Source organism: Entelurus aequoreus, linkage group LG19 (genome assembly GCF_033978785.1).
Source record: "Entelurus aequoreus isolate RoL-2023_Sb linkage group LG19, RoL_Eaeq_v1.1, whole genome shotgun sequence".
Lineage (NCBI taxonomy): Eukaryota > Metazoa > Chordata > Actinopteri > Syngnathiformes > Syngnathidae > Entelurus > Entelurus aequoreus.
This window is the reverse complement of record NC_084749.1, coordinates 15,925,176-15,949,186: the sequence shown is the minus strand read 5'-3', so window position 1 is coordinate 15,949,186 and position 24,011 is coordinate 15,925,176. Positions and strand designations below refer to the sequence as shown.

Genomic DNA, 24,011 nt, shown 5'->3' with positions numbered 1-24,011 from the left:
CAATGTCATGGCTATCTTGAGTTTCCAATAATTTCTACAACTCTTATTTTTTTGTGATAGAGTGATTGGAGCACATACTTGTTGGTCACAAAAAACATTCATGAAGTTTGGTTCTTTTATGAATTTATTATGGGTCTACTGAAAATGTGACCAAATCTGCTGGGTCAAAAGTATACATACAGCAATGTTAATATTTGGCAAGTTTCACTGCAATAAGCCGCTTTTGGTAGCCACCCACAAGCTTCTGGTTGATTTTTGACCACTCCTCTTGACAAAATTGGTGCAGTTCAGCTAAATTTGTTGGGTTTTCTGACATGGACTTGTTTCTTCAGCATTGTCCACACATTTAAGTCAGGACTTTGGGAAGGCCATTCTAAAACCTTCATTCTAGCCTGATTTAGCCATTCCTTTACCACTTTTGACGTGTGTTTGGGGTCATTGTCCTGTTGGAACACCCAACCGCGCCCAAGACCCAACCTCCGGGCTGATGATTTTAGGTTGTCCTGAAGAATTTGGAGGTAATCCTCCTTTTTCATTGTCCCATTTAAAGCACCAGTTCCATTGGCAGCAAAACAGGCCCAGAGCATAATACTACCACCACCATGCTTAACGGTAGGCTTGGTGTTCCTGGGATTAAAGGCCTCACCTTTTTTCCTCCAAACATATTGCTGGGTATTGTGGCCAAACAGGTCCATTTTTGTTTCATCTGACATCACATGGACAAAGATAAGATCTGGAGGAAAGATCTGTGGTTGCATTCCACTCACAAGACACAAGGGGGACTTTGTATGTATCCTGGACAACCTGCCTACTTTATCAGTGCTGGAGCAGGAAGAGGGTGCAAATATGTTTGCAGTGACGTTTCATTTGAAGCCCTGAATAAAGTGAAATATGCGCAGTTCTGAACCCCAAGGAACACAGAACTTGCCTTATCTATATGCTCAGCAATTTTATGAAAAAGAAAAGAACATGCACAGAGAAAATTGCAATGTGGTTTTTGTCCCTGACATGATTTCCACCATGACCCACAGCAGCTGCAAATGCAATCCAGTGCTGTCCTGTGTCATAAATCAAATGTGTGCTTTCCTATTTACATTAGGCCAGGGTTGAAAATATGTAACTCCAGTGGAACAAAACCTTATTAAGTTTAACAATTTGAAGTGGTTACCATAGAACATCAATGCAGCTTCAGCATGAGATACAAGTGAATGGAATCCAATTTGGCAGAGAGGGATAATGATAACGGGGCATAAATGATGCATATAAACACACTACTTAGCGATAATGACAGCGAGGAGGGATGATAATGGAATTAGAATACGTGAGCGGTGGACGTCGGGTGATATCACTCGGAGAATTGAAAATCAAGGAGCATCTGTGGACAGGCGGAGTAGAATCCGTATGGGGATGCAATCCAATCTGGCAGAGAGGAACAATGATAACCCCTCATGTGTGAGAGAGCAATACAAATACCAATACTTACAGCACTAGTGATATCATCTTAAGTTGCTCAGAAAGCTAATAAATGACATGGGTCTTTAAACAAGCTGTGTCCGGTACCAACATTAGAGCCTTGAGTATTGGCCCATACTGATATTAATACGATATGATATCAGCACAAATACTTGTGTTATCGTGTAGTGTGGAATTTTAGAAAAGGCTTCATCATTGCATCGAAGGGAATATAGGATATACTTTCTGTCAAACTGTCAAAGTGACGACATCATATGAATTTAATAAGAAAAAATAATACAAAAAAACTAAAGTCCCACCCCCTGACTTCCAGTGTGTATGTCCCGCCTTCTGGCATCCTATGATTTGACGGATCAATCTATGAAAGATGTGTCTATTTCATCTCTATATATTTCTAATATACTTAATTTGACAGGTCTTTGAAAGATGTGAAAATAATAATCTACATATTTACTATATTCAATGTATTTAATTTGAAGTTATTGCAGCTACTGTATAGTCACTGTGTGTTTTGAGTGTGGACTTGAAGGTAAGGGCTATTTTTTACAGGAAGTTGGGGGTCTGTTTTACCGAATTTTCAGTGGATTGAGATAACGATGACCTGTTATCAAAGCTCTACAATATATACCGTATTTTTTGGAGTATAAGTCGCTCCGGAGTATAAGTCGCACCGGCCGAAAATGCATAATAAAGAAGGAAAAAAACATACAAAGTCACATTGGAGTATAAGTCGCATTTTTGGGGGAAATTTATTTGATAAAACCCAACACCAAGAATAGACATTTGAAAGGCAATTTAAAATAAATAAATAATAATGAACAGGCTGAATAAGTGTACGTTATATGAGGCATAAATAACCAACTGAGAACGTGCCTGGTATGTTAACGTAACATATTATGGTAAGAGTCATTCAAATAACCATAACATATAGAACATGCTATACGTTTACCAAACAATCTGTCACTCCTAATTGCTAAATCCGATGAAATCTTATACGTCTAGTCTCTTACGTGAATGAGCTAAATAATATTATTTGATAATTTACGGTAATGTGTTAATAATTTCACACATAAGTCGCTCCTGAGTATAAGTCGCACCCCCGGCCAAACTATGAAAAAAACTGCGACTTATAGTCCGAAAAATACGGTACTGTAGATAGTTTGTAGTGGTTAAAATAGGAACTTTAACTGTCATGAATAGGTGTGCAATCACTCTAAAATGATTCATTTATATTAATTGACAGCACTAAAATAATTGTGATTTTGACTATCATCAGCATGTAATAAAAAAATATTAAACAAATGTGTTGGTATCTAATATCGTTCAATGGAAACTGACTCCCTTTTTTAATCCGCCGGTTGCTTTTTGTGTTTACATCAACACAACTCAGCCGGTAAAAGTAATTACAATTTTCTATAGTATAGATCTTCTATGTATCTATGCTGTGTGTGTGTGTGTGGGTGTGTGTGTGTGTGTGTGTGTGTGTGTGTGTGTGTGTGTGTTCTGGCAATGCTTACTTAATGGGGACATCACTCTGTTTACACAGTCACCTTTAGGGGACCTCTGACGGTATGGGGACAAAAAACAGGTCCCCTAAAGGGAAACCTTTTTAAATGATAGTCAGATCCATTCTGAAGATGCCTAAGTGATGAGTAATGAGTTTGTATTTAATTTCTGTGGCTTAAGGTAAAATAAGATAATCCTTTATTGATCCCACAACAGGGAAATTTGGGTTTCTTTGTTTACGTGTTTCAAATATTGGTAAAAGAGAAAATGTATTTCCTTGAAAAGTGAAACATTTGTTATCCTGTCATTAATAGTACTGTGATTTTGTATGGTATCCATCCCTAGTTAAAACTAATATATTTTTCTAAAAACAAAATCTGGTTTAGTGTTCCTTAGGATGACATTTTCATACAGCATGATTATAAAAACATTATTACCTTAAAGTATGATTCACATTCAGAATTGTCCATCCTTCTATATATGGCAGTTGGAGTTGCAGACAACTTCATTACTGCTAAATAGCAGTTTTCAGTAATGTCACAGAAGATGCAGGATTTGCTTTAACATTTAAGTGGTGAAACTTCCTATAAGAGGACAGCTGTAGTGCTGTATTCTGAGGATAATGTCATATTTCATTTGAACATTATTTATTTTTTTTAAATGGTCCTCAGTAATCACGTACAAATTTGTGTACATTATGCAAAATTATTTAAATTTGGTCCCCATGAACCATATTAAGTCTTTTTCCCCAGGGTCCCCAGTAAGAATGGTCAGCACATTGCTTCATCAATCCAGAGATTTAAAGACGTGTATGAGCTAACTGGGCAGTGGCCATTATACCTCATTTTTTTTATGCCTCCGCAACCTGTAGAAAGGGTGGTCCCCACAAGTGATGATCAAAAACTTGGTCCCCATTCCAAATGATAACCAGTGTGTGTGTGTGTGTGTGTTTGTGAATAAAGAGTTAACTACCCAACAGCTTCATCATTTCCCAAGTGCCTTTTAAGTGGTGTGTAAAAAAGCCATGGCTTACATGTAACAGATGTCACAAGCCCCTTCAACCAGTCGGAAAAAAACAAAACATAAGCCATGCAGAGAACCTGGCAACAACTTGACATATGAAGGAGCAGTCAGTGATCATCGCCATGTTGGCCACGCTCCAGTGAGGAGATAAGGATTGGAAAATATGGCTCCATCAATGCACAGACACAACTTAGTCCGTCAGAGGGTTGTGCATGCAAACACAGCCGTGACAAGAAGCAATCCGGACGAATACGAGCAAAACAATAAATATAGATTGCTAGCCAAAACAGTTGTGCGTGGTCAAAATTGGGGCTCTAAAAGGAACTTTATTAGGAACCCTGTGATCCGTTTAGCAAGAAGAGGTATAAATGTCACTTAAAGGCCTATTGAAATGAATTTTTTTTTATTTAAACGGGGATAGCAGATCCATTCTATGTGTCATACCTCATCATTTCGCGATATTGCCATATTTTTGCTGAAAGGATTTAGTAGAGAACATCGACGATAAAGTTTGCAACTTTTGGTCGCTGATAAAAAAAGCCTTGCCTGTACCGGAAGTAGCGTGACGTCGCAGGTTGAAAGGCTCCTCACATTTCCCCATTGTTTACACCAGCAGCGAGAGCGATTCGGACCGAGAAAGCGACGATTACCCCATTAATTTGAGCCAGGATGAAAGATTCGTGGATGAGGAACGTGAGAGTGAAGGACTAGAGTGCAGTCCAGGACGCATCTTTTTTCGCTCTGACCGTAACTTAGGTACAAGCTGGCTAATTGGATTCCACACTCTCTCCTTTTTCTATTGTGGATCACGGATTTGTATTTTAAACCACCTCGGATACTATATCCTCTTGAAAATGAGAGTTGAGAACACGAAATGGACATTCAGTGACTTTTATCTCCACGACAATACATCGGCGAAGCACTTTAGCTACGGAGCTAACATGATAGCATCGTGCTTAACTGCAGATAGAAACAAAAGAAATAAACCCCTGACTGGAAGGATAGACAGAAAATCAACAATACTATTAAACCATGGACATGTAACTACACGGTTAATGCTTTCCAGCCTGGCGAAGCTTAACAATGCTGTTGCTAATGACACCATTGAAGCTAACTTAGCAACGGGACCTCACAGAGCTATGCTAAAAACATTAGCTATCCACCTACGCCAGCCCTCATCTGCTCATAAACACCCGTGCTCACCTGCGTTCCAGCGATCGACGGAGCGACGAAGGACTTCACCCGATCATCAATGCGGTCGGCGGCTAGCGTCGGATAGCGCGTCTGCCCACCCAAGTCAAAGTCCTCCTTGTTGTGTTGCTGCAGCCAGCCGCTAATACACCGATCCCACCTAAAGCTTTCTTCTTTGCAGTCTTCATTTTTCATTAAACAAATTGCAAAAGATTCACCAACACAGATGTCCAGAATACTGTGGAATTTTGCGATGAAAACTGAGCTTTTGGTATTGGATTCAATGTGTCCGAATATTTGCGTTTCAACGATTGACGTCACGCGCATACGTCATCATACATAGACGTTTTCAACCGGAAGTTTAGCGGGAAATTTAAAATTGCACTTTATAAGTTAACCCGGCCGTATTGGCATGTGTTGCAATGTTAAGATTTCATCATTGATATATAAACTATCAGACTGCGTGGTCGGTAGTAGTGGGTTTCAGTAGGCCTTTAAGTGGTGTGTAAAAAAGCCATGGCTTACATGTAACAGATGTCACAAGCCCCTTTAACCTGTCGGCAGCAAAAAAAAATAAGCAATGCAGAAAACCCGGCAACAACTTGACATATGAAGGAGCAGTCAGTGATCATCGCCATGTTGGCCACGCTCCAGTGAGGAGATAAGGATTGGAAAATATGGCTCCATCAATGCACAGACACAACTTGGTCCATCAGAGGGTTGTGCATGCAAACACAGCCGTGAAAAGAAACAATCCGGACGAATACACGCAAAACAATAAATATAGATTGCTATCCAAAACAGTTGTGCGTGGTCAAAATTGGGGCTCTAAAAGGAACTTTATTAGGAACCCTGTGATCCGTTTAGCAATAAGAGGTATAAATGTCACTTAATGACAAATCTATTACTAGCCCCTTCCTCTAGTTAATGAGCGAAACAGTAAACAGGGAAAAAAACATTTACCTTTTTGGCACTATAGGATTAAAATGATGCCACATTTTAGAATTTTTCTTTTTTTTAAAGTTCCGTTTAGATCGGTGATGGTGACGAAAACGATTGTCAGACGTGACCCACGACTCGTCCGTCTTCATTTGGTAAAGTGCTTCTCAATTATTTTCTTGCACATACTAGGTACGGTGGTTAACACACTTGCCTCATAGTAAGAAGGTCCTGGGTTTGATTCCTGGGCTAGGGGTCTTTGTGTGTCGAGTTATTCATGTTCTCCCCGTGACTGCGTGGGTTCTCTCCGGGTACTCCGGCTTCCTCCCACCTCTAAAGACATGCACCTGATTGGCTTGATTGATTGAAACTTGTATTAGTAGATTGCACAGTACAGTACATATTCCGTACAATTGACCACTAAATGGTAACACCCGAATACGTTTTTCAACTTGTTTAAGTCGGGGTCCAAGTTAATCAATTCATGGTAAAACACTAAAATTGGGGATAATATACCATAAATGTTATAGATTTTTTTTTGTAAACAGGTTAACAATATATCCGTTTTTTTAATAGTAATTTACCTTAAGCAAAAAGTTATCAACTGTAAAATTAACGGATTCAACATCAACATACCGTAATGTGAAGTAGAAAGAGTCACACGTTGTTTTGCAGACTCAAATTATTTTGTGATTTATTTTATTTTATACGCTAGGCTAAGCCACAGCGCCTCAAATGTTATCTTTTTTTTGCAAACTGAATTTAATGGGGAAAACATGAAAAAAAAATCTATGTGACTGTATTTTTTACTGTGAATTCCTGGCAATCACAGCTTACTGTAAATTCTGTGGATTTTTTTTTTTTTTACAGCATACATTATCTGAAATAACTAAAGTATCAAAAGTGTCGATATTTTGATTTGAGATTCGATATTAGAGCACAAAGATTTGGTATCGGCGGTATCGTTATTTCAGTATCATATCACATGTGTATTTGCTGCTTCCAGTTCTACCGCGCTCATAAACCAATTATGATGAAGGAATGCATCGTAACTATATTCACTCCACACATACATACCTGCTTTGCCAGAGATGTAGCATAAAAAATAGAAAAAAATGCAATAAAGATATTTATGGCATTGACCTGTGGAGCAAAAAATGACTACATCATTCCTGACCATAAGATCTGTTCAACAAATGCTTTGCAGGTCATCTAAATAAAGGTGCTTTTAAATAAACTTTAAATAGGCCTTGTTTTCGTTTTAGCTGACTAAAATGTAAATGTAATTTTGTTTACTAAAACTAAATCAATTTAGATGACAAATTTGACTAAAACTAAAATTCATTTTTGTCAAAATACTATGACTACTAGAGATGTCCGATAATATCGAGCTGCCGATATTATCAGCCGATAAATGCTTTAAAATGTAATATCGGAAATTATAAGTATCGGTTCGGAAATTATCGGTATCGGTTTCAAAAAGTAAAATGTATGACTTTTTTTAAAACGCCGCTGTACGTAGTGGTACACGGACGTAGGGAGAAGTACAGAGTGCCAATAAACCTTAAAGGCACTGCCTTTGCGTGCCGGCCCAATCACATAATATCTACGGCTTTTCACACACACAAGTGAATGCAATGCATACTTGGTCAACAGCCATACAGGTCACACTAAGGGTGTCCGTATAAACAACTTTAACACTGTTACAAATATGCGCCACACTGTGAACCCACACCAAACAAGAATGACAAACACATTTCGGGAGAACGTCAGCACCGTAACACAACATAAACACAACAGAACAAATACCCAGAACCCTTTGCAGCACTAACTCTTCCGGGACGCTACAATATACACCCCCCGCTACCCCCTACACCCCCCCACACCTCAACCTCCTCATGCTCTCTCAGGAAGAGCATGTCCCAAATTACAAGCTGCTGTTTTGAGGCATGTTAAAAAAAATAATGCACTTTGTGACTTCAATAATAAATATGGCAGTGCCATGTTGGCATTTTTTTCCATAACTTGAGTTGATTTATTTTGGAAAACCTTGTTACATTGTTTAATGCATCCAGCGGGGCATCACAACAAAATTAGGCATAATAATGTGTTAATTCCACGACTGTATATATCGGTATCGGTTGATATCGGAATCGGTAATTAAGAGTTGGACAATATCGGAATATCGGCAAGAAAGCCATTATCGGACATCTCTAATGACTACAAGACGAAATGAAAAACTGCTATCAAAATCAACACTGCGAAGAACTGATTGAGTATGAGCTGTCACTAGTGAGCCGAAAGAAGCAGTTCCTGATAAACAGTTTGGCGCTTGGAAGTCAAATAACACAAAAGCTGTATCAGTCACATTTTTCCTAAAGAATAAAATGACACACACATCGAGGCTTTGAGGGACATAGTATCACTCCTTTTTTTGATAAGGCTTCAGTAACACGATACTGAAGCCTGATAAAAAAAAATGCTATGTAGTTCCCACATTTTTTTCCTTAACTTATTTTCATCAGTGTTTACTGCTACATATTTTGCGACAGGAATTTGCGATATTGAAATTCATCTCTGAAGTGAAGGGAATTATATTTATATAGCGCTTTTCTCTAGTGACTCAAAGCACTTTTACATAGTGAAACACAATATCTAAGTTACATTTAAACCAGTATGGGTGGCACTGGGAGCAGGTGGGTAAAGTGGCTTGCCCAAGGACACAACGGCAGTGACTAGGATGGCGGAGCGGAGATCGAACCTGGAACCCTCAAGTCACTGGCACGGCCACTCTACCAACCGAGCTATACCGCCCCATTTCTCATACTGAAAGTCATTAATAACCAGCATGTGAAATGGCAACGACTGAACTGACTGCATAATAAAAATCCAGCGGTCAGGTACTTAGAAGTTATTTATATCATTTCAGGGGACGTTGGCATTTTATGAGAAAAAGGTAGACAGACACGAATATTTTATGCTAATACCAAGATATATTTGATTCATGCTATTGACAATGAGCAGGGTTGTCATGAAGTTGAGAAATGTTATGCACTTAGTATTAATTACGACGACGGGGAAATATGGATGTTTCCTTTGGGATTCTGACAGTGATACGGGAACCAAAAAAAATAAAAAAAGAAGCGTGGTACCTTGGTTCTCATTTGTAAGCGCAGGCAAAGACAATTAATTTGTTACAGACACCCAAAAATGTAGTTTTAATATGAAGTATAACAATTAGATTAAAGACGTGAATTCCAAGAACACACGATTCAAATACACTCAGATTCTGGAATGAAGATGATATTTAGAGTAGATTCCAGATTCAAACCGAAGCTCACAATATATTATTTGGTATATGAGTCATAATAAAACCTTGGCTGCTGATGTATGACGCGGTCACAAAACTAGTAAGTGCGGAGATGGCCTACAAAATAGATTGTTTGAAAATTATGAATCGTAATTAATCTGAAGGATCGCAATTGGAACTAATTTATTCAGTAAACAATGCACAAAACATATGTATAAATGACTAATTAAATGTAAAAATGAACATGTAACCTTTTTATCTTTACTAAAGACTCTTGTTGGCAAAAAAGATGAGAAGCGGCAAGGCAGAAAGGTATAGATGAGCCCATACTTTGCAACGACTTCTTTCTTGAATTCGATAACTCAACTAATTGCAAAGAATAGTGTACAGAAATTGAGATATATTTTTGATGAGGTACCACGGTCCTTTAATTATTTTTGTAGATTGGAATGTCCGTGGGAATCATGGCAGCGTTTTCTTTTTAAACATGGTCAGATTTCCAAAGTGCCTTTGTTTGGGGCATGGTGGCGGTTGCCCCACTCCTACTCCAAAAAGACGCATGTTAGGTTAATTAAAGACTCTAAACTGCTCTTAAGTGTTAATGTCAATAAAAGTAAATGTAAATACAAAACAAAATTAAGAAAAAGATATTAAAAAAAATATATAAAAATAATAATAAAATGTTAAAAAAATAAATGAAAAAAATATTTAAGAAAAAGTATTCAATTAATTTTTTTTTTTTTCCAATACAATAAAAAAGAAAATAAACTAATGTCTTTTCCGGACTATGGGACTAGTATAAGTTGCACCCGCTAAATTTTATAAGATAAAAATATGTTTCCGTATATTAGCTGCACCGGACTATAGACCGCGGATACATTAGACTTAGACAAACTTTATTGATCCACAAGGGAAATTGTTCCACACAGTAGCTCAGTTACAAAGGCTGGAAAGTGTAAGGATGGAAAGGATAATGCATGTATAAAGTAGACAACAAATGTACCATAGTAGCAATATAAAATATAACCTATATAATATTTACACATTATATATACAGTATATAATATATAATGATATATTATATTATATTTATGTAATATATACAATATATAACAATTACCATGTACAGTACAGCAGTATATGCAGCAAAAAAAGGGCAGCACAAAATAAAGAGTATAAGTCGCAGTTTTTTTTTCATAGTCTGGCCGGGGGTGCGACTTATACTCAGGAGCGACTTATGTGTGAAATTATTAACACATTACCGTAAAATATCAAATAATATTATTTAGCTCATTCACGTCAGAGACTAGACGTATAAGATTTCATGGGATTTAGCGATTAGGAGTGACAGATAGTTTGGTAAACATATAGCATGTTTTATATGTTATAGTTATTTGAATGACTCTTACCATAATATGTTACGTTAACATACCAGGCACGTTCTCAGTTGGTTATTTATGCCTCATATAAGGTACACTTATTCAGCCTGTTGTTCACTATTCTTTATTTATTTTAAATTGCCTTTCAAATGTCTATTCTTGGTGTTGGGTTTTATCAAATAAATTTCCTCAAAAAATGCGACTTATACTCCAGTGCGACTTAATATATACATGATGCAAAATGAGTTATATACAAAAAAAAAATGTAAAGTCTTTATTTACATACCACACTTTGCTCGACTAATATCAATGACAAAATGCTGTTTTGCATTTAGACAATCCAGGTGGTTTGGATCGCAACACAGCTGCAATACCAAAAATAGCAGTAAAAGACCCCATCGCCGTGCTCACGTAATCACTTTGAGTCACTAATCAATATATCTGCGCATGATCACTTCATTGCTCACATCTCTCTCGCCACTCTTACTTTAGGTCCTCAGAAGCATAGCTTTTTTCCAGCTGGTGAAGGTTTGCTGATGGGTTCTTTATAGGCTAATTAAATGTGTTGATCAGTTGAAAAGCCAAGTGCATAGTGTAAAGGTGTTACATTACAGCCTAATGTCACTATTCTTGTCTAAATTACATGGTTACAAGGGCTGAGAAGATTAACCAGTTAGAGCATCTCTACATTGATGCGGTTTGTATCAATTCAATTAGATTTTGATGTATTTTAACAAAAAAAAATTAAGGAAATAATTACCCAAATTCCGCTTTATAACTTGCTTGTTGTTAACACGACAAGAATTGTGGGTGGGTGCCAACACACATTAACCTCTACACTTGGATTTTAAGTTTTTTGCAAAATGTGCTACGCTGCTTTCAAATAAGATGGACGCACAACTCACCTTCTAACTCCTTTAAAACGGCGACGTGAAATTAGCATCAACTCGGCAGTTTGAAGTCATAGTCAGGTAACACAGGGGTGTAACGGTACACAAACATTTCGGTTCGGTACATACCTCGGTTTAAAAGGTCACGGTTCGGTTAATTTTTCGGTACAGTAAGAAAACAACAAAATATAAATGTTTTGGTTATTTATTTACCAAATTTGTAAACAATGGCATAACATACATACATATAGCACACAGGGTCAGTTGCCAGAGTTAATGTGGTCAACATATATAAAATAAAAACTAAATAAGATAAGGCTATCTTAACAAAACTTTCTACATATAAAGTGCTTTTTTTGATTGATTGATTGAGACTTTTATTAGTCGATTGCACAGTACAGTACATATTCCGTACAATTGACCACTAAATGGTAACACCCGAATACGTTTTTCAACTTGTTTAAGTCGGGGTCCACGTTAATCAACATTAAACTGCCTCAAGTTATTGCTCAGATTAAACAAAACGACAAAACTTTTCATCTACATATAAAAAGTGCAACATTAAACAGTTTCAAGTCAACTCAGCCTCAGATTAATTTTTCTTTCCCCCCTCCAGCCTGGCTAACTTGGCAGTAAGAGGATATATGGGCTTATTGTTCTTCCACCATAGAAGTGGGTCAAAATCTAGTTTCTAATGCAATATGGTCTCAAATCTGCTGCTATAAAAACATTTGTTATTGCTTTAGCCCTGCCTGACTCGCCGAGGAGAGGCTGCTTGAATGCGGCGGTGACGCTTCAAATGGGTTAGCATGTTTGACGTGTTGTCAGAAACAGCTGCTGAACAATGTCGGCAAACCTCCGTCCTCCATTGTTGTATCGCGCAGCCTAAGTGTTCCCAAACGGGAGATCTTATCGAGGCAGGAGGGTCTTCCAGCTCTGGCTTTTACATGTTGTCGTAGCCCGGTCGCTGCTAGCATGCCGTGTGTTGTGCCTCGGTGTGCATTGTTTACACAACGTGCGGCACGCTACTTAATATGTCCGTGTGGAAACTCGTTCGGTACACCTCCGAACCGAACCGAAACCCCCGTACCGAAACGGTTCAATACAAATACACGTACCGTTACACCCCTTTAGTCAAGATGTAAATCGGATCTAATTGAATCTCCAATTAATGAAGCGCTGTCCTAAATGTATCATTGCTTATAAATCGAGATGTATATCTTATCGTGTAGAGACCGAAGACGTCCATCCCTAATGGTTACTTTGAACCACGAGTATGAAGTTCCCAAATACAAAGTGTTCGAGCTGCCTTATGCTTCTACCTAGTTAGTACGCCATCCTTTTCCACCGCCGGCATGCACCTTTCAGATTTCTGCGGCTTTGATTTGAGCATGTAATTAAGCACTAAGGGCAGTGTTCTGCGTCTTTGAGTCGAGCATGTAATTAAGCACTAAGGGCAGTGTTCTGCGTCTTTGAGTCGAGCATGTAATTAAGCACTAAGGGCACTGTTCTGTGGTGAGTCAACTAGTGAGCAACCATGACACTCGTCAACTATTTAGCTTCCTTGGCAATTAAAGTACTACAGTACCTCAAATAATACTTTTTGAATATTATCACTCATTCAGTTCATTATATTCTCAGGGCATGCAATCGAATGCAACTGGACTGATCGGGTTGCTATAAAGTTATAGCAAATATACACTTGGGTTCACTAAGTTCATGTCTACTCTTGTTTTCAACTTAATTTGGCATCTGTATCGTCAACCTTTACTATGTCTGCTGTTACGAACTATTGTTTGGAGATTTTGATGTGTCTTTTGGTTATTTCTAATCAGTTGTACAAGGCAAAAGAATGATGACTGTGTAACCCCAAATAACCTCAAGCTGTCTTAAATATGGTACAAAGATCAAATTTTTAGAGAGGAGGAACAAGCCTCACATAATAATATCTTTAAATTATAATAACCGTACATATCCTTTTGACAAAAATTACCCTCATTAATAGCCTGAGACTGGCCCCCGCCCTTGTGAACACTCGTTTGGTCATGGACTCTTTGACCCAGTGGAATTGTCTGTTCCTTTACTGTAAAGACAATAAACAATATTAATCGGTGCTTGCTTATGGAAGCTCCAGTCCCTGTGTTTACGTACGCAATCGACAAGGCTTTTGCAGGAGTGAGAGCAATGCTGTAACATTACCTATGACCTGTTTTGATAAATGCTTGCCTTGCAGAAGCCCCGTCTGTGTTGATGGGCTCACCTTCCTTGATTAGTTTGACAAAAAAATCTTGGGACATTTGGCTTTGAAATCATCGTTTTTCCTTATTGTTGTAACCTTGCAGTTTATCTCACTAGCAAGTCGACTCGTGACTAGTGAGGCTCTCCTGCGCCCACCGAGACAAAGATTGTGGATGACTGACATTTAATTCTACTATTGAATAAACATGATTAGCTGCAGAGAATGATGCACTGAGTGAACCTTGTTATACCCTGTTTGAAAGCCAGAGATTAGGAAACCAAAAACACAGACATGGCAGTTCATCCAAGCCAGCAAAGTTGATGAGTTTATTTTCCTTTATCGTTCAATTATTTGATTGGCTCTGGCCTAACTTGCACTACTTCCTGTGAAAAAACAAGACTTTCAAGGAGGACCTAGAAACATGTAGAGCAGTCACATCATTTGATAGGATGTAAGTGCCAAGTGTAAATTATCCACGACTGCAACTATTACGTCCAAATCTAAAGAACCTACAATGTCAATAAACTAATGTGAAGCTTATGGCTGAATCTCGGTTTCTTAGGCTATTTCGGTGTATTGGTGATTGTTTTGTAAACCAAAAGTAATGTAACTAGTATAGTGCAACTACTGTAGTTACTTTTAGCAGTGAGAAACTAAGGCTACGTTCACTGCAAAGTTGGATTTCCAATTCTGATTTTTTTTGTCAAATCTGATCTTTTTAGTGGTCGTTCACATTACAAAAAAATGTTGATTTCTAATATGGATGCAACCTGACCCGCATGCGGACATGACGTCATGACGTCGCACACACTGCAGTGTTTACGGAAGTAAACATGGCTTCCGCTCAAATTGGTCCAAGTCGACGACATTTGTGGCAATTTCAAGGATATTGTACAATGTAAGTCAACATTTTTTGAACCAATGTATTGCACGTAGAAGATTAAGAAGAAAGAGGACAAGTTTTTTGGCTCTGACATTTTTACGGCATATTTTGCTTCGATGTTGGAGAGAGGAATGGTGGAAAATCAGGTTCTTAATAGAAATTTGTGTACATAAACAAATAATCTAAAAACAAAAACATTGCGTGTTGGTTACGTAAAGATTAGAAAAGTAACTTGGAAGGTGAGCAAGTTTGAACTTAAACATTTGGGCTAAATGCACAAAAACTTGATAAACTACAGAAATTTGGAAAAATGCTGTTTTATTGAAGAAGAACAAATCAGCACATTGATACAGACACAGGAATTTGTTAGGATTAACTGACATGTAGTTTTTTTTTTGTTGCTAAAAAAAAACTATATATACTGTATATATATATATATATATATATATATATATATATATATATATATATATATATATATATATATATATATATATATATATATATAACACACGCACGCAGAAAATGAGATGAATTATGGCCTATTATAGACTTTAATTTAATTATAGACTGTATACATATATACAGTATATGTATATACACATATATAAAGACATACATACATATACACATACATATATACACATACATAATAATAATAATAATACCTGGGATTTATATAGCGCTTTTCTAAGTACCCAAAGTCGCTTTACATGTTAAAATTATATGTATACATATATACACATACACACATAATTACACACATACATACATACATACATACATATGTATACATACATATGTATATATATATATATATATATATATATATATATATATATATATATATATATATATATATATTAGGGCTGCAACAACTAATCGATTAAATCGATTATAAAAATAGTTGGCGATTAATTTAGTCATCGATTTGTTGATCTATGCTATGCGCATGCGCAAAGGCAATTTTATTTTATTATTTTTTTTTTTTTAAATAAACCTTTATTTATAAAGTGCAACATGTACAAACAGCTGAGAAACAATAATCAAAATAAGTATGGTGCCAGTATGCTGTTTTTTCCCCAATAAAATACAGGAAAGGATAGAAATGTAGTTTGTCTCTTTTATCCGATTATTAATCGATTATTTGAAGTAATAATTGACAGATTAATCGATTATCAAATTAATCGTTAGTTGCTGCCCTAATATATATATATATATATATATATATATATATATATATATATATATATATATATATATATATATACACTTTGAAAAACAGCAATGGGGGAAGTTGCAAAATTCAAAGTGTGAAGTGGTGAGGGATGACAGTATATTTGTTTAATTGGTCGCAATGCGGAAATAACGTTTGGTACATTTTTGGGGGGGGGGGGGGGGGAATGACAGTGGAATTTCTTATTCATGTCAGAACATAGCATGATCTGTGATGATTATGAAAAGTAGTACTTAATACAACCTGTGTAAACCATTTATAGTATTGTGCATACTCAGAGACTCCTATGGTTTTTATATTTAGTATGCAACAAATAAGGCATATGTCTAACGGAATATATCCAAAGACATGAACAACTAAACTGGATTTATTATTGAAATTAGTTCAATAAGAGTATATTGCTTATTGCAGCATATTTCCAAACAAAACTTGGTATTATAGAATATGTCTGCCTTTTGGGGGGGGGGCGTGGGCGGGAGAAGGCTGACATCAATTTAGAGTACCTCTTCAGGTAATGACAGACTGAAAAAATAAAATTACCATTTCACATTTCAAATGACTTCAGGCTCCATTTTCACAGAACAGGCAATTATCTACAAGACTCAAAAGTGTTGAAAAGCACTTGCTGGACACTTCATTAAATTCTTATTAAAATCCTTTTAATAAGATCCAAAATATCTGCCTTTCCAAAGACAATAATCCTCAGTGTTGATTGACACTGTCACCAGAGGTATAAATCCAATAATATGATTGTTATTGTTTATTTCACAGAAATACCTGTGTCTTATGATGGAATACGTATCTAAATATAGAAATAATTGTGGAGGGCTTCACAGGAAATCTTTATTTCCATCCCTGATGAAAAACGTGGAAAAGTAAAAAATACCCATATCATTTAAAAAATGTGTTTTAATCAGTATCATATTGTTTTTATTATATTTAAAATATTTTTTTTACCTTTTCTTTTAGAGCAAGGTTGTCCAATTTTACTTCCAGCGACGGCCACATATAGAAAAATTGAAGGAAGTGGGGGCCATTTATACATTTTATACATTAGAGATACTAAACCCAATACAAAGTAGATCAATCAATATATATTAAACTATCTTAACAAAAAAAAACATATTAACTTTGTGTTACGGCTAACAAAGCAAATAAGTGTAACATCTAATATATAACCTCCTTGAGGTATTTAATTTCTTCCTGTTATAATTATTTCTTAATATGATCATTATTCCACTGACTAAAACCTTCCTAAGGGCTTTAGTACATTGAAAAACTTACCATATCTTGCAAGAAATGTGTACACATGTTTAATATGACAGGACGCACAGATATAAGCAACGACCATATACAATAAATTATTTTGTCTGCCATTTTGGTTTTCAGGTCACAGTTTTTGGGGATTCGGACCAGATCCCTTTTTTCTCAGATTTTATGGTGTGATGATCCAATCTAGGATGTGTTTATTATGTCTTTAGAATGTGTCGTTGGCTAATAAAAAAATGAGCAGGATTCTACTGCGTAATGCTGAGCCTTCCATAATAAGTTGGATTATAAACGACTACACACAACCAAGAAAGGCAATGGTTGCAGGTGATGTAAGTTTCTTATCTAGGTATGTGTTCACCTCAGCAGCTGCCCTCTGCCTCCTCAGTAGAAATAGCTCCCAAAGACTGCCACGGCACAGAACAAAGAGTCCTGCGAATGTTTCAGAAATGTTAAAACAATCTCTCCACAAATGACTGAAGAGAATAAGAGTACTTACATTCATGAAAACATATTCTGCATAATTGTCAGTATCAGCATCCCATAAACACCTTGAAGACATCCTGAGGAAGCAAAAATGTATCAATAGCTTGTCCGTAAATGCAAAAAATATGCCCTGGAACTACAGAGTTTCTAGAATCTTTGCAAGATAAAGGCAGTTTTCAGTGTCTGACCAATATATATAGTCCTACCAATACATCTCAATTGCTGTCACATGTGATTACTATTAAAATACAAACCACTGCAAAACACACTTAGAGCCTTATTTACTAAGATCCAAATGCCACATGCTAAACAGCGTGTGCAAACAAGAAAATAGCAGGTTGCATGCGATCTGCTAAGACTGTGTGTGCAATTGAAAAGTGGTGCAGACCGCCTTGTTTAAATGAGGATTTTGTGTGTACTATACGGGCTCACTACACTCATTTACTGCACATCCACGTACGTATTCAAGCTCCTACCTGTGGCGTTTTGCTATGTTTTCAAAGATGCAGAAGACATGTGCAACTTTTTATGGGCATTTTAGAAGCAGTAGAGCAGTGCATCTACAATCACACCACTTTTTTTATTTTCTACCGCCAAAGGTGCGCTCATTAGAGAGAGGCTGCACTTACTCCAGCTCAAGACGCAAAAAAAATGCATACTTAATAAAGTTTATTTTACATAAGAAAAACTTTAATAATATATTGTATGTGAAATAAACGAACAGCATGAAGAAAACAGTAAATTATCCAAATATGTAAATCAACTCACTTGACTCCTTGCCCACGCTGTTCTCCAATGGTCACTTGCACAACAAACTTGTACCTCTCAAACCCCAACTCTGTGTAGGAATTAGACATCACAGTTGCCATCAGTTACCACTATATACACTACCGTTCAAAAGTTTGGGGTCACATTGAAATGTCCTTATTTTTGAAGGAAAATCACTGTACTTTTCAATGAAGATAACTTTAAACTAGTCTTAAATTTAAAGAAATACACTCCATACATTGCTAATGTGGTAAATGACTATTCTAGCTGCAAATGTCTGGTTTTTGGTGCAATATCTACATAGGTGTATAGAGGCCCATTTCCAGCAACTATCACTCCAGTGTTCTAATGGTACAATGTGTTTGCTCATCGGCTCAGAAGGCTAATTGATGATTAGAAAACCCTTGTGCAATCATGTTCACACATCTGAAAACAGTTTAGCTCGTTACAGAAGCTACAAAACTGACCTTCCTTTGAGCAGATTGAGTTTCTGGAGCATCACATTTGTGGGGTCAATTAAACGCTCAAAATGGCCAGAAAAAGAGAACTTTCATCTGAAACTCGACAGTCTATTCTTGTTCTTAGAAATGAAGGCTATTCCACAAAATTGTTTGGGTGACCCCAAACTTTTGAACGGTAGTGTATATTTTTTGTTTTTGTTTGTTTTTTGTGTTTTATAAAGGTATTTTTTTAATGGTTGAAGGTGTGTAATGAAGTTGCATCACTCACTCTTGACTTTGTCCTTAACGCAGTCTGCAAGCGTGAGTGTCAGCTCGGAGACTTCATCTTGGTCATACAGCGCTTCGGCGAGGCGCCCCTTCACTATTTCATGTATGCATTCCTTCACGACGGCAGGCTTGAATCTAGAATTTTCCATCATGGGAAGAAAAAAAAAATTGAAAATCAGCTTTGATGAACCTTTCAAATTTCTATTTCCCAACATTTTATTCAAGTGAAGTATCCTAAGCAAAGCATGTTTTCCATCTCAGTGGCCTAGTGGTTAGAGTGTCCGCCCTGAGATCGGTAGGTTGGAGTTCAAATCCCAGCCGAGTCATACCAAAGACTATAAAAATGGGACCCATAACCTCCCTGCTTGGCACTCAGCAACAAAGGGTTGGAGTTGGGGGTTAAATCACCAAAATGATTCCCGGACGTGGCGCCGCTGCTGCCCACTGCTCCCCAAGGGGATGGGACAAATGCAGAGGACAAATTTCACCACATCTAGTGTGTGTGTGACAATCATTGGTACTTTAATCTTTAATCTTTTGTTGGGGGGAAAAAAAGATCAGTATCTGATTTATTACGTTCCAAAACAGTGCACATTTGCAGTGGTCTTGTGTGAAGATACAAATGCCTTAAATTGTAAACAAAGAAATGATTACTTAATCACAAAAGTACTCATCAGTCACTAAATTAACATGTGTTAAAAATGTTCTATGAAACGGAAGAGGGTGAGGATTAAATAAGCTCTGCCTCTTACTCCTTTTCGGAACATGCTGTGATGAGAAACTGTAAACATGAATTTGTGAGTATCTTATGTGCTCGTGCACATTAAATATTAATTATCAACCGAAAGTGCTACCTTTTAGGATCATAAAAAATAAGTGTTCTTAAATGAAAATCTATTCATAAATGTTATTTATTAATCAAATATTTTCTGGATTTAAAAAAAGATATGTATTGTCTATTTCCTAATTACAATAAACACAGCATAAAACATCCATCCATCCATTTTCTACCGCTTGTCCCTTTCAGGGTCGCAGGGGGTGCCGGAGCTTATCTCAGCTGCATTCGGGCGGAAGGCGGGGTACACCCTTGACAAGTCGCTACTTCATCGCAGGGCCAACACAGATAGACAGACAACATTCACACACTAGGGCCAATTTGATGTTGCCAATCAACCTAGCCCCAGGTGCAAGCCGGAGTAGAACATGCAAACTCCACACAGAAAGACCTTGGATTGAACCCAGGACCTTCGTATTGTGAGGCACATGCACTAACCCTCGTGTCACCGTGCTGCCCAGCATTAAGCATATGGACTACGGACTGTTTAAGTTTGTAAGTGGGTAACTTACTAAAACCAGCAAAAAGGCAAAATTTACTTCCTCCACTGTATGTACATTATTATTTTAATCTCAAATACTACAGTGATTTAGCCTACACCCTCGATTAGTCGGGTTCAGTTCATTTATTAACTTAATTCATAAAAATCTAACAAAAAATCTAATAAAAATCAATCAATCAACATAACATTAAAGAAAAATATGAATGAAAAGTATCAGAAAGAAGTTAAAAACGTGTAATATCTGTCCCCTACAAAGCCATATTTTCATTTTACAAGATTTAAACCAATAAAGAAGAAATAATTTTACTCAGTCGTAGCTTTTCATCATTGTGATTTTTACATGTTTTTTTTTTTTAATACAGAAAAATATTTACATTGTTTTATTCCACTGCCAAGTCTGTTCCATAAACTAAAACCTCTGATTGAAATACTTACTTCCATTATGTTCTAAATGTAGATGTGTTAAAGATCTCAGTTCCTGTTGGTTTATAGTTACTTTCTCTTTTTACAAATCCGTTTTGAATGTTTGGTAGAATTGTTGCATGTGCTTTGTACATGATTTTTAGGACATTATACTAGAGAATGCCATATATGTTGGTAAATACTCATATGTTAACATGAAATAAAGTCTCCATTGAAACATTCTTGTTATCTGTGACGTTTGAAGGTAGTGCCTGCTGGACTTTTGACAAGAACAAGAAAGTTTGATCATATTACGCCTATACTGGCTCACCTGCACTGGCTTCCTGTGCACTTAAGATGCGACTTTAAGGTTTTACTACTTTACGTATAAAATACTAAACTCCATCCTATCTTGCTGATTGTATTGTAGCAAATGTCCCGGCAAGAAATCTGCGTTCAAAGAACTCCGGCTTATTAGTGATACCCAGAGCCCCAAAAAAAAGTCTGCGGGCTATAGAGCGTTTTCTATTCGGGCTCCAGTACTATGGAATGCCCTCCTGGTAACAGTTAGAGATGCTACCTCAGTAGAAGCATTTAAGTCCCATCTTAAAACTCATTTGAATACTCTAGCCTTTTAGACCAGTTGATCTGCCGTCTCTTTTCTGCTTTGCCCCCCTCTCCTGCGTGGAGTGGTTGTTTGGTGACCACAGATTTTGCGCTAGCTGTTCAAAGTCGGGACCCGGGGTGGACCACTCATCTGTGCATCAGTTGATGACGTCTCTGTGCTGCTGACCTGTCTCCACTCAAGATGATCCCTGGCTGGCCCTACTATGGACTGGACTCTCACACTATGAACTAGATCCACTATGGACTGGACTCTCACACTATTAACTAGATCCACTGTGGACTGGACTCTCACACTATTAACTAGATCCACTATGGACTGGACCCTCACACTATTAACTAGATCCACTATGGACTGGACTTTCACACTATTAACTCGATCCACTATGGACTGGACTCTCACACTATGAACTAGATCCACTATGGACTGGACTCTCACACTATGAACTAGATCCACTATGGACTGGACGCTCACACTATTAACTAGATCCACTGTGGACTGGACTCTCACATTATGAACTAGATCCACTGTGGACTGGACTCTCACACTATTAACTAGATCCACTGTGGACTGGACTCTCACACTACGAACTAGATCCACTGTGGACTGGACTCTCACACTACGAACTAGATCCACTGTGGACTGGACTCTCACACTACGAACTAGATCCACTGTGGACTGGACTCTCACACTATGAACTAGATCCACTGTGGACTGGACTCTCACACTACGAACTAGATCCACTGTTCACCAGTTGGGGGGATTGATTGATTGTTGACATGCAGCTGTGCCAAAAATTCTACCTTTACAGTTTACACACCGCTGGTAATAGTTTGGCATAACAAATAGGCGTAAAACTGAGAGGTGCTATTAATAATTTGTTTATCTTAATTAGTGGCAAGGCCGAGATAATGTACTATAGGACAGGAAAATGGCGGATTGCGGTAACTAGGTAACGAAAGCGTCGGCTCGGCTACGGCTAAAGCTAACCTCACAATACACAAAAAGTAGCTTTAAACCGACTCACTTGTGTTGGTAATTGGGTCGTATGAGGTATGCATCCGACCCCTCCATGGCACGTCGATAATACAACCCACAAATGCGAGTAGTTTCAAAGAAAAGACCTAAAAAGTGGCCAGTAAAGTTAGAGGTCGAGACCGGAAGTACAGCCGTCTTCCCCCCCACCGGAAGTGCCTTTTTCAATACATAAAACAAAATAAGACGGTTAGGATACCGTATGTAGGTTTTATTCATTTTAATATGTTTCATCATAATAAAATTAGTTTTCACTTAACAACACAGATCGGTTAGGTGAACTTAATTGTTATTATATCCAAGCAGTTTCTACTTCTTCATAGCCTGTGACACTTATTGGACTGACGCATGTTTATTTTTTTTTATTTAGATTTTTTTATATGTACAATATGTGTTACTTGTTTGGGGGATACAAAAGAAAAATAGACATGTGTTTGATTGTATCTTTTGGACTGTATATTTAAAAAATCCAATAAACAAATGTTTGAAAAAAAGGAAACAAATCAGTTACATGAACATGTTGGCGCAAAATACCTAACATATAAACAACACTCAACAATAGCATCCAACATTATGACACATTGACTTATTCACAAGTTTATTTGCTTTTTTTTACAAACCCCGTTTCCATATGAGTTGGGAAATTGTGTTAGATGTAAATATAAACGGAATACAATGATTTGCAAATCATTTTCAACCCATATTCAGTTGAATATGCTACAAAGACAACATATTTGATGTTCAAACTGATGGACTTTTTTTTTTTTTGCAAATAATCATTAACTTTAGAATTTGATGCCAGCAACACGTGACAAAGAAGTTGGGAAAGGTGGCAATAAATACTGATAAAGTTGAGGAATGCTCATCAAACACTTATTTGGAACATCCCACAGGTGAACAGGCAAATTGGGAACAGGTGGGTGCCATGATTGGGTATAAAAGTAGATTCCATGAAATGCTCAGTCATTCACAAACAAGGATGGGGCGAGGGTCACCACTTTGTCAACAAATGCGTGAGTAAATTGTTGAACAGTTTAAGAAAAACCTTTCTCGACCAGCTATTGCAAGGAATTTAGGGATTTCACCATCTACGGTCCGTAATATCATCAAAGGGTTCAGAGAATCTGGAGAAATCACTGCACGTAAGCAGCTAAGCCTGTGACCTTCGATCCCTCAGGCTGTACTGCATCAACAAGCGACATCAGTGTGTAAAGGATATCACCACATGGGCTCAGGAACACTTCAGAAACCCACTGTCAGTAACTACAGTTGGTCGCTACATATGTAAATG

The 24,011-nt window shown here is 37.2% G+C and overlaps 1 protein-coding gene across 3 annotated transcripts in view; it reads right to left on the bottom strand.

The window, feature by feature from the left end:
* The window catches only part of dynlt2b (dynein light chain Tctex-type 2B), a 74,511-nt gene extending 51,650 nt beyond the window's left edge, over positions 1-22,861 (bottom strand). Inside the window, exons 1-6 of one of the 3 annotated variants that reach the window (XM_062028021.1) lie at positions 22,713-22,861; positions 19,323-19,456; positions 18,594-18,663; positions 17,839-17,902; positions 17,701-17,771; positions 766-1,419 (exon numbers count right to left, since the gene is read on the bottom strand). In XM_062028021.1, the coding sequence (XP_061884005.1) occupies positions 17,724-17,771; positions 17,839-17,902; positions 18,594-18,663; positions 19,323-19,456; positions 22,713-22,759 (363 nt within the window). In that variant the 5' untranslated portion in view covers positions 22,760-22,861 and the 3' untranslated portion in view covers positions 766-1,419; positions 17,701-17,723. Of the gene's footprint in view, positions 1-765; positions 1,420-17,368; positions 17,772-17,838; positions 17,903-18,593; positions 18,664-19,322; positions 19,457-22,712 lie in introns of those variants that run through there. The other 2 variants (XM_062028020.1, XM_062028019.1) reach the window with 2 other exon arrangements.
* Positions 22,862-24,011: the final 1,150 nt, after the last annotated feature.